This window comes from Protomyctophum bolini (assembly GCF_963924005.1).
Source record: "Protomyctophum bolini genome assembly, chromosome: 13".
NCBI lineage: Eukaryota > Metazoa > Chordata > Actinopteri > Myctophiformes > Myctophidae > Protomyctophum > Protomyctophum bolini.
The window spans coordinates 35,864,937-35,876,431 of record NC_137874.1 but is presented as its reverse complement, the minus strand read 5'-3'; the positions used below and the strand labels follow the sequence as shown (position 1 = coordinate 35,876,431).

The 11,495-nt window shown below is 41.8% G+C and overlaps 1 protein-coding gene across 6 annotated transcripts in view; it reads right to left on the bottom strand.

Annotated features, from left to right (window-relative positions):
- Nucleotides 1-676: 676 nt before the first annotated feature.
- The window catches only part of LOC308327269 (unconventional myosin-XVIIIa-like), a 77,604-nt gene continuing 66,785 nt past the window's right edge, over nucleotides 677-11,495 (bottom strand). For 5 of the 6 annotated variants that reach the window (XM_080780556.1, XM_080780558.1, XM_080780554.1 and 2 more), the window contains 3 exons: nucleotides 6,522-6,644; nucleotides 4,444-5,863; nucleotides 2,957-3,093 (listed from right to left, as the gene is read on the bottom strand). In XM_080780556.1, coding sequence (XP_080636682.1) covers nucleotides 4,459-5,863; nucleotides 6,522-6,644 — 1,528 coding nt within the window. In that variant the 3' untranslated portion in view covers nucleotides 2,957-3,093; nucleotides 4,444-4,458. Of the gene's footprint in view, nucleotides 3,094-4,443; nucleotides 5,864-6,521; nucleotides 6,645-11,495 lie in introns of all 6 variants that reach the window. The other variant, XM_080780557.1, reaches the window with a different exon arrangement.

The window sequence follows — 11,495 nt, the reverse complement described above, 5'->3', positions numbered from 1 at the left end:
GAGCAATGTTCAACTGAAATTGTAATATTCCTCATCTCAATTACTTAGTTGTTTGTTCTCTCTGTACTATTCTGGGATAAAAATTGATGGGTATAATAAAAAAGATAAAGAGGTAATGTCTACACACAATATAATGCTCTTCCATGCTTTATTAATGAAACAAACAAAGCCACTCCTGGGCAAAACATTGTTTGTTTGTTTGATTGATTGATTAATAAAGCATGGTATTATACTATTAGACATTACATTTTCCAGTTCCTTTGTTCTCTCACCAGTTTTATTTAAAAAAAAACGTCCTACTCTTTTTTCGAACACAAATATAATTTAAGTAATACCTATGGAAGAAAACGTTTGGGCGCTATATTATTTATATTTTTAATCAAATATGAACTAAATGGCCTGGGCCGTGGCTCAGTGGTCCAGGCATCTCGGCTGGTATAAGCCATCTTTACAGCGTGTCGCAGGTTCGAGTCCCGATCCTGACGAACTTTGCTGTGGGTCCTCCCCCCCCATCTCTCTCCCCTTTCATGTACTATCATCTGTCAAAAAAAGCCAAAGATATGAACTAAATACATTAATAACTGTCCTGAACCTAAACATTCTTTTCTGAAGTTCCCTCATAATCTAAAGGTGAATAATTACTGTACATTTACATCCAAAACAACTTCCACATATGTTCTGTAAACAAATAGCTGAATTTATTTAAACAAATCACTCTTATCACAAGTGGTGTCCTGTCAATAATGAAAATAAATATGCTTTTTTTTAGTTATGATGTCAACTCATACAAAGCTTTAAAGCAAAGTCAAAAGCTCCAATACAGATGTAGTCAAACAAATCTCTATATTCTGAAGCTTCTGCATCAAAGTGTCCTGTGTTCCACATTAATATTCATGTGCTAAGCAAAGGAAGAAATGACAAAATAAGAGACAATATGTAGATAAGCTTCTGAGAAGATATGCAAATAGCCACACTTGAAGCTTATTTCCTTCCGCTGCACATGAGCAGACAGTGGTGCACACATGCTATGCACCTCCATTTTCTAACCCTTACCTAGACATCATTTACATATAATTTAAAATTCATAAGGTCACAATAGTCTAAGGATATCATTATCATCCAGTAAGGCCAGATATAAATATAACGTCAGCTCATAAATATTTGGAGAGTAACACAACGTTTGATGTTTTGGCTTCATATTCTTCATACTTTACATCTGAAATATATAAAGTTATGATTATGACTTAGTGATGATGCTGTCAGTTATAATTTGAGGGAGTTTTTCATTTTGTATTTGTCAGTTTCGATGCACGAATAAATATGTTTGAGTTAGAAAGCCTGCCTAAATTTTCTTCTGAATTCTAGGGGAAATGATTGCTAAAGTTGATAACTTAGACTTAGAGCTTTGTGTAATCCAGACCTGAATTCTCTTAGGGATAAAACTGCAACGCAAAAATGCAGGAAAGAAAGGTTGACAGGAGGAAATGAGACAGTGGATGGCATATTTCTAGAATTTATACAGTTATATACTATAGAGAAGAATGGCTGTTTTAATGATCATACCTTGATCTGTAAAGAATATTTGGCACCTGGAAATGTGGCAAAAACGTATGGCCATCCTCATATTGTGTTATTTCTCCTTTGAAGAAGATACAACCAAAACATTAAACAAAGTTTGTCCAAATACTTAGCTCATATGGTACATGTGCCACTTTGTGTGGTTGAACTACCCATATACAAACTAACCTGCAAACAAATTCCCTTGATGACGAAAATAATGATCACAGATGGCATCAAGCAGTTGACATGGACTCCACATGTATATATAGCTACATATAACTTAAAGCCTAAAATCTCACAGAATATCTCTCTTAACATAACATAATTTCATCAGAATATAGTTTACATGATCAGGTTTCACCCCATAGTTTAAATCCTATGTATGAAATATATATTAATTACAAATCACTCAATTCCCTTTCACTTGGAATTTACTGGACAGTATATATCAGTGATGGATAGTTGTATTTGTTTTTTATATTAAAAAAAACATTAGCACTTGGCAAGAAAAAAGTTGTAAAGTCTTTCAAATGACAGATCTCTCATTTTGGAACAACTCTGCACATGTAAGCATATGCAAAGATTATTAATGTGTGTGTGTGTGTGTGGGGGGGGGGGTGAGTCAGTTAATTCTCCTTCATTAATGTGGAGAAGATAAGAGCAGATCTTAATAGCTGGTCAGCTCTTCTTGAGGAGGTACAGCGGAGTGGGTTTATCTAAATCCTCTTGGCACAGCTATCTGAATAGTCCTCAGACATCAGCGCAGAGAAGAGCTTAAATTAGACCGAAAAGCAGTTTTATGGAATAAAGCAGTAGCGATAATGTTCTTTTGATTGCTCTTAACATTATGCCAATGTTGCTTAACATTATTCAGCTGCAGTACTTTATAATGTATTAAATATATTTTTTTTTAAAACAAGAACAACAAATGTATCCATGAAAACAATATTACTCATGTTAAAACATCCCAAAGTAAACTTTCAACCTCTTCCATGAACGTAGTGGGCCTCCTTTGCTCGTTGAGATGAATGGAAGTGGTTTATAAGAGTAAAGGTCCTTTCAGACGGATAGTGGGTGACGCAGGCTCTGTCGCCTGGATCAACGACAGGTCAGCTCCAGGTCTGAGCATGAGGGGCGCGGAACATGTAGCGTAAAAAAAGAAAGAAGCTCAACACAATCCAGGTCTAGTCAGCTAGCGGCGCGTGCACAAAACAAACACGCGAGCGACAATTTCACGTGGACCGTGCCCACGAAAATACGCTTGCGCTGTATACTGTATCAAAAATAAACGCACGCCTCTCATTGCAAATTAATTACTATAGGCACGTCAGTCGCTGCCTGTCTGGAAGGACCTTTAGACGTGGAACTGTATGTGTCCTTGTTGGTGCCATGAACCTGGGTTACGCTGAGGTCTCTGCCAGTCTGCCCTCACTGTCACTCTGCACCTGCAGGGACTGCCTGATGGAATCTCTCCCTCCCTCATCCTCCTCTTCAGATCTGGAAACATTGAGATGTCTCCGATAGACTGGAGGACTAAAAAAATGCACGCGCGCACACATACACGCGCGCGCGCGCGCACACACACACACACACACACACACACACACACACACACACACACACACACACACGTTTATCTTTTTCCTCAAACACACTACGTTGATGAAACAAACAGCATTCACCAGCGGTCGAAGCTTGAGTGTTACAACTGCAGCAACAGAAATGCACAATACCGTACCCCCTTAATAATCAATTCAAGTGCTGAGTTTGTTCAGAGAAGCCAAAATCCACTACTGTATACCAAAAACGAAACAATTCAATTTCACATTTAACAACCGTGAATGCTTTCAAGTTCGTGCGGCAAGTAGTATTTTTCTGTTTTTATTTATAAACTTTTAGTATGTGATCAGGGGCTATGCATGCCTGTGGTGTTAATCGGTCAAAAATCCACGAATGCCAATAATACACGATTAGTTTCAATTAAATGCTTAACACCAAATTAATCTGAGTCATGGACCTTGTACATTAATCAAACAGCAATTAGAGTTCAATCATTGCAAGAACTGCATCACACCTCCAAAATAAAACGGATAATTTATCCATTTGGAACTCAAATAATGTATAAATGGAACCAAATGGACCTGTGTGTGTCCATTTTCGATTCCATTAGTCTCAGAGTTCAATTAAAACTGAGGTAAAGTGTAAATAAAACTGATTTGATTTGTGCATTTCTAACACTGTCCAAAACAACTTGCAGAGATGGACTCTGCCAAAACAGGCAAGCTAAAGTCCATTATGGTGAAACAGAAGCCAAGAATGACTATCAAATAACACTTCACAACAAAAATAGCAGGTCTACTGAGGCTTATTTTTCAGTAGTGTACTATCATCTGTCTCTTGTAGCTCAGAATATGCAAGGTGAAACTGAAGACTGAATATCTGCATATTGTTTGAAATGTTAATTTTCTGATTTCCCAAAATGATGGATAATGCCTTTCAAGTGAGCAATGTTTCTTCAAGTTGTATTTGATTTGAAAAGAAAACTGCAGTCAGCAAAAAAGAAAGAAAGAAAGAAAACAATACTAGCAATAACCTAAAAGCAATATACTATACAGGTATATTGAAGTTTTTAAAAACTCATTAAAATTCAAACTTTAAAAAAACAATAGTGAGGTATTACAATTTTTCAGCAGTAAAAAAAATGCTGGCATCCACATCAATAATAATGTAGTACAGATGAAGCATCATATAATATAGACCATGCCCTTCAAATGCGACACACAGGTTTAGTGTGTTAGAGTGGTGAAAAACAAATCACACGCCAGTTGATTAGAACAGTTCCAGGCCACACTCCTTTTGGGTTAGAATCACAACAATCATCACCTTCTGGTGTTGGTTTTAATCATCGCTGTCAGGCTTATAGAGGTACTTCATCACCAAGTTGTCCATTTTCTTCTGCCCCTTTTTGTTGTCCTTTTTACTGGATGGCCCGATGTCATCGTCTGAGGCGGGAGAGAGCCGCGGCGGGCCCTTCTTCACGCTGTTGGAGCTGCGGTAGGAGACGGTGGAGTCTGAGGAGGAGTCAGATGACGACGAGGAAGAATCTTCAGACTCACTCTTCTTCTTCTTCTTCTTAGACCCCTTCCTGGACTTCTTGCCCTTCTTGCTCCTCGTGCTCCTCCGGCTGTGGCGGTCGTCCGAGGAAGAGCTGTCAGACTCTGAGCTCTTCTTCTTCCTGCTCTTGTGACCGCGGGAGCTGCTGGTGCTGAAGCTGCTGGCAGAGCGAGTGCCATAGTCCACCGCTGAGCCCGAAGCTGAGCGGCTCAGAGTGGATGAGCTGAAGGCCGGACCGTCGTCGTCCCCGCCCCGCAGGCTGCGCATGCCCTTCCTGCTGTCCTCGCCTGCATCGCCCTTCTTTTCTTCATCCTGCTCCTCCTCCTCCGCGTCAGAGTCCTCAAGTTTGCTGCGTTTGAACTTGATCGGCTTGAAGCTCAGCACCTCGTTGATGGCAGCTTCCAGGTCTGGATCCAGGTAGTTGCGGTGAGTGATTGAGGATTCCGGCGGATTGTCATCTGAGGTCCGCGTCTGGACTGGGTTGGAGAGGCTACGGTTGAGGGAGCGCGGGCTGAAAGAGGAAGGACCCCCCTCGCTGAAGGCCATGCTCTTAGCATCGTCGTCGTCATCGTCTAGGTGAAGGCCAAACTCACTGAGCCCCGTGCTGCGGGCCAGGGACATTCGGGAGCTGCTGCGCCGGTCGTCCTTCCAGGAGGTACTGCGACGCACAGAGCCAGGGCTGCTGCGGCTCACGCTGCTGATGATGGACTTGTTGTCGTCGTCAATGTCGAGCCTGGTGGACATCCTGGTGGACATCCTGCTGGGCACCACAGAGGACACCATCGAATCCTTATCGAATTCTGGACTGCTGCGGGACGTCCAACGACAGTCCATGCCCTTCCTGGCTCTGCTGGTGGCTTCAGAGTACGCCATGGAGATGACGGAACCCCTGTCGTCCGGGTCATCCTGGGTCTTCTTCCTGTCCTCTTGGAGTTCCCCGGGCTTGGACTTGGCCTTGCGGACAGATGGGTGGTGTGGCGCATCCGGCTGTTCCTTGAGACTGTTGAATAGGTAGCTCTCGTCTCCTGTCCCCCCTATGGAGTCTTTGAGGTTGGACCGCTTCCTGTAGCTAAGGGAACTCATTGCTGACACTGGCCGGCTCTGCTCCACCTCTTTCCCCTCTTTGCTCCCTTCGTTAATCTTCTCCTTACCCTCTTTTGTGTCCTTGGCATCTACATTGGCCGCATATCTTGTGGGTTTATAGAGGGAGAGCGAGACAGGCAGAGACCACACAATGAGAGACAGGGAAAGGATCAAGAGATAAGCTTTCAATAACTTTCAGAGGAGAAATGATGAGTCGATTTTGAGCACATTTTCCCAGAAAAACCGCAACGCTGTTTTTGATTGAATCTAGTATGGGATGTGAAGTGGCTGGGATTTAAAGTCACCGTGTCATTACAATACTACAGTACAACAAGGGCTGAATTTGTCCTTGGAATCAGCATATAGAACTGGGACAGTTACAGTAGCCGTACAAATTTGCTCAGGCTATAGCCAGTATGTATAACATAAGTGAGGTAATCAGCCAATGGGAGCATCCATCCCGTCTGTAGCATCGGGGGCCATTTAGCAGACGTGCCAACTGGCCACGGGCCACTTCAATAAATCTGACAGCAGCTGCCTCTATGCCTGCCATCTTATGTCATTAGAGAGATGACCGCGAGAGAACAAGTTGACACCTAATCATACGAAATACTCCTGCCCTCTGTTGCACGTACTGCCCTAGGTAATCCTGTGCGTTCTTAGGCTATATAAGACAGGAAATGAGGATGACTCTCTCTCTGTACGGCCACAGGGATGTGCGGTGGTTCATCATTATGAGAGGCCCCGCAGGTGACAGCACTAACCTGGTGCTCTTCAGGCTCCCCTCATCTGACAAGGTTTTGGCAGAGCCCTTGTTCTTCGACAGCCAAGACTTAACTCCATCGACGCGGTCCTCCACTTCTGAGTCCGTCTCCGTCTCGTCCCCGCTGCATGGAAACAAGTTCAGTTACACATTTAATTGTTGTTTTTTGATGTCAGAAAAGAGCAGCTTTTCTGTGAGTCACACATGCAGCAGCTGATGTGTTTCATGCATACTGTATGTGACAAAGAAAGCTAACCACCTAACCATTCTCAAGTTATTTTGTTCTCTCTCTCTCTCCCCCTCTCTCTCTGGCACGCACACACGCATGCACGCACACACATAGACATACTGTATACACTCAAACCAGCAAACAAATACATTTCCTTGATGACGAGAACAAAATCATAGACACACACACACACACACACACACACACACACACACGCACACACCCGCACACACACAGTCACACACACACACACACACACACACACACAAGAGTGCTCACAATACCCTGCCACGCATCACTGCAGGCAGGGTAATCGTTTTTGTTTGAGTGTGATACACAAACAACATCAGGTTATCAACTGTTGTGCGCTGACTTGAACCCAGTATTGAAATGTCCAAGATGCTTTGTGCGTGACAATCGTGGTCAAGCAGAACGCCATGCAGATGCTCTGAGCAGAATGTAAATGAAGCTCTTAACAGCTAATTAACTTGGCTGGGTGTGAGCGGCTGGCTGGGCTATGCGTGGCATGTGGCCCATTGCTGGGGATTATTATTGGGGTAGCGCCAATGAGGCGACCCTCTAGACCCGGTCTTGACAATAACATGCAGTGTACAAAGACCTGGGGACATCGTTGAGAAAGCATAATAGAATTGCGCCTACAAAAGGTCAATTCCCCTTCATCTGCATCCGCTCCGAGGTGAATAACCGCTGAATTATGCATTGCATTGTCTGAGGACATTAATGCGGAAGGAATGGAAGAAGTAATCTATGGGTGCTGACCTCTGTTGGAGTATGTCACCTCCAATGTTGTTATTACTCAAGCTACTTGTCCAACTGCTTTAGCTTACGGATGTGTAAAAGTGATGCGTAACCTTAATTCATGTGGTGTTACGAAGGGAATGATTCATACATTCAAACCACTTGCATAGCATTATTCTGATCTATTTTGTCAGATTGAGACACTTTAATTGAAATGTTGTATAAGATGTTTGCACTGGTTTGCACATTAGTCCGGCAGCCGACAGGATTATTTTGTTTAAAGCGGGAAATTTGGTATAGATTTTTTTTTATTGGCCTAAAATATTGTCTATATACGTATACATTCATGAATCCACTTGCTGACTGGCTGTTAGTATTGGGCAATCTTTTCTATAGGGGTTTCTTGTGACCCTACCATTAACATCCTATGGCTGGCAAAAATGTACATGCTTTAAGTAGTTTTTAATGTAAAAACTGTCAAACTAGGGGTTTTTCATGATTCTGAATCCATTCCAAGCATTAGTTTTGCACAAAATATACTCCTTGGGCTAAAAGCAGCCATAGCTACTTGCCCAAATGTGCCCTCATGATGTCTATGGCCGTAATTTTATCTACTGGCCCCTGGCCCCTTGCCATTTTTGTAATGTGGCCCACAGGTAAATCTATTTGAGTATCCCTGTCGTACGGCATACTATAGCGCGCCAGCTGTTACTCTTGGAATAACTAATGTATTCCATTCTTTGAAAAATGTTGTAGAATTGTTGTCAGAAACAAATACAGCAGCATTCCTATGTGGAGTCTGAAATTGCAGCCAGACACTGAGCTACATAATACACAATATACACAACTTGCATATCATTGTGCTATTCCATCCCAGCCACGGAGTCTCCCACTGAGGAGAGGAGCGTTTCCTTTGTCACTGTGTGATGTGTCACGCATTCAATCATGTTTACATAGAGTACAAAGTGTTCATTCTCTCCTGCTCTTTGGGTGGTTTGCCTGAAAACCGCAAGTTATTTAAATGGCGGGGATGCATAGATACAGAGAGAACAAGACAAAAGCCTGATTTATTCTTGGTCATACGACGGCATCACAGGCCAAAATTTAAATATAGCCAATCTAGTATAAGCTCAGAAGCCTCTTCCACAGAGATTCCTAGTCGAGATTAATGTGGAGTCTTTATGTCAAAGATGGCATTGTTATGGGCATTTGCTTTGGTTTTTTAATCACTCTTTGGCTTTGTCATTGTTAGCCTAGCAATCAGCGATAAGTGACAACGTCAACCTGCATCTTGGAAATCTTCTTTCTTTGTCTCTCCCTCTGTCACACCCCTGTGTGTGTGTGTGTGTGTGTGTGTGTGTGTGTGTGTGTGTGTGTGACACACACACACACACACACACACACACACACACACACACACACACACACACACACACACACACACACACACAAATAGGTATCTTGCAATTGAGTATTTTGTAAATGGTGTCACAAACGGTTTGTCCATTAGATAGCCAGCCCTGGTTCTCTCAGATACAAACGAGATAATTTTGCATCAGACATTAACCTCTTCACACAGTCTGCCTCAACTGGTTGTAAATCTTTGTCACAAATACTGTAGCCTACGTATACACTGCATCAAGTTCTTATGGTTTCTTCTAGGGTTGTCCCGATCGGATCGGGTGATTGGAAATCGGCTCCGATCACATGATTTTCAAAAGATCGGATTTTTAATTGTCTAATGCAAATCTCAAAGAAAGCTGTATAAGCAATGTGTTGTGTTTATGCTAGTTGTTTTCCTTCTGGTCCCAGTCAGAGATCATCAAACAAAGACTAGTCACACACTCGCAGAGGCGTGAAAGACACCTATTATGAAAACAAAGGAAATGCAACCCCCTCTATGCATGATGGAATAGCTGTCTGTAGCATACTCTCTGAATGAGAGAGATACTCTTTAAGGGTTTTAACTTGACCTCAGTTCTATACGCTGTAGAACTGTATTCACTCTATATAACCAATCATTATTTTGATATGATTCCGTGCTTTCAAGAAGAAGAAAAAAAACACGACAGTCATTCTAATAAAAGTATAGTCACATTTTGCCTTTCAATACTTGAAAGGCAACACAACAGACTACACTAGAGTGACATACATACAGGATATTTGCTATTGTGATATGGCATAAGTGTTATATAAAAATATAAAGATTAAAGATCGGATGGGGAAAGATTGGTATCGGTATGTCTCAAAAGCAAATGATCGGAATCGGATCGGGAACAAAAAACGTGATCGGGACATCTCTAGTTTCTTCCTATATGACTTTAGTGTGTTCATCATAATATAGCACGAGGGACTGGCAAAAACATTTATTCATGTTGTGTCTATGACTAATAAATGGACTAAGATGGCCATAAGCAATTTGTGTGCTGTATGACAAGCATCATCACCTAGTACGAGAAGGACTCATTGCTCAGATCAGTATTACTCCTTATCTTATCAAGCACACCTTTATATTGAGGTGATAATTGCAAAATGCAAACCATATACACATTACTCATACACAGACTGCAAACCATAATGCGCATTACTCATACACTGACTGAGAAACCTACTCTTCCAATATTGCTCCTCCACATTGCTGCTACTGCATTGAGTTAAAAGGAGGAACTACTTTTCATCGTTGCACTTAATGTAAAGTGCACCGTATTGCATTTTAATGTATTCAATGTACTACAGTGTATAAATAACGCCTGATTGACTGGCTGATTTAACAAATGTATAATTATGTATAAGGCACATGTTGATTCATTTCTCTTCTTCCTGAGTTGCACCGTGGCGGAGGGAGGCAGAGCATTGCATCTGATGCACATGACTTGTCTGATGAAAAATGAATAGCAAATGAGCATTGAGTCAGAATGAGGGGGGTGCTGCGAGGAAACAGTCGTGGGGTTAATTCTGAATCAGTGCACATGACATTGTAAAACAGGAAATAATGAAAGGGCACTGCGTGTCTGCCACGTTAATGTTCTGATCTGACTTTTAATTATAAAATGAGACACTATTGTGATTGCTGCACAAAAGCAGAGGGGGAATGTAGTTAGTCACCACCAAGAATCATGCTATTGTTTAGAAACAAACAGCATTCACAATCAAGGAGAAACCTTTTCATTGTACATAGTTTTTCTTGAACATACTGTATTATGTTCAAGTCCCTGTTGTGATACAAAATCAATGCATGACTCACGGAACAATGCATGCAAGTTGATACCTGCGAGATAGTTGGCTTAACGCCAACTATCTAATTTGGGCTTTAAATGTACTGCGGAATTTTGTACTGTCTCATAATATTGTGTGGCTGTTGCAAAGCACATAACTGGTTCCTATCCAACTGAGTTAAGCTAAAGGACTCTATGGTTGCTATGGATCAGGCTGTCCGACCGCAATTTTGTATGTAATGTGTAGTCGAAAACTTCAAGTACATTGTACACCACCATTTTAGGTGTAATTTGCCACGGTGATAATCTATATCATGGACATCAGATGGTATGGCTGAGAGAACAGGTTACCATCATGCAGACATAATATCAGTTCTGTCATGAGCTTCTCCTAACTGATATTGAGATGTACTGTATTTAGTTGACAATAGTTTACCACATATTAAAGCTATTACAAGAATAGCACTTACATTATGACCAGTGTGTCAATAGGAAAATTTAGTTGTTGTATTATTATTAGTAGTAGTATTGACATTAATTGGCCAACTACTGTATGAGTTCTATAGCCAGCTTTTGTCCATAAGTATTGTCCAACCAGCATTGACCCTGGCGGGGCTATTTTGGGCATGTCTAAAGGCCTCTTCAGACGGGGAGCGACTGACGCGCCTAGTAATTCATGTTCAATCAGAGGTGTGCATTGCTCAGTGAAGGTCGCTGATCTAGAAGCTCACACTGCACCGCAATGTGAGGCATTGTAACATTGGTCTGTGTG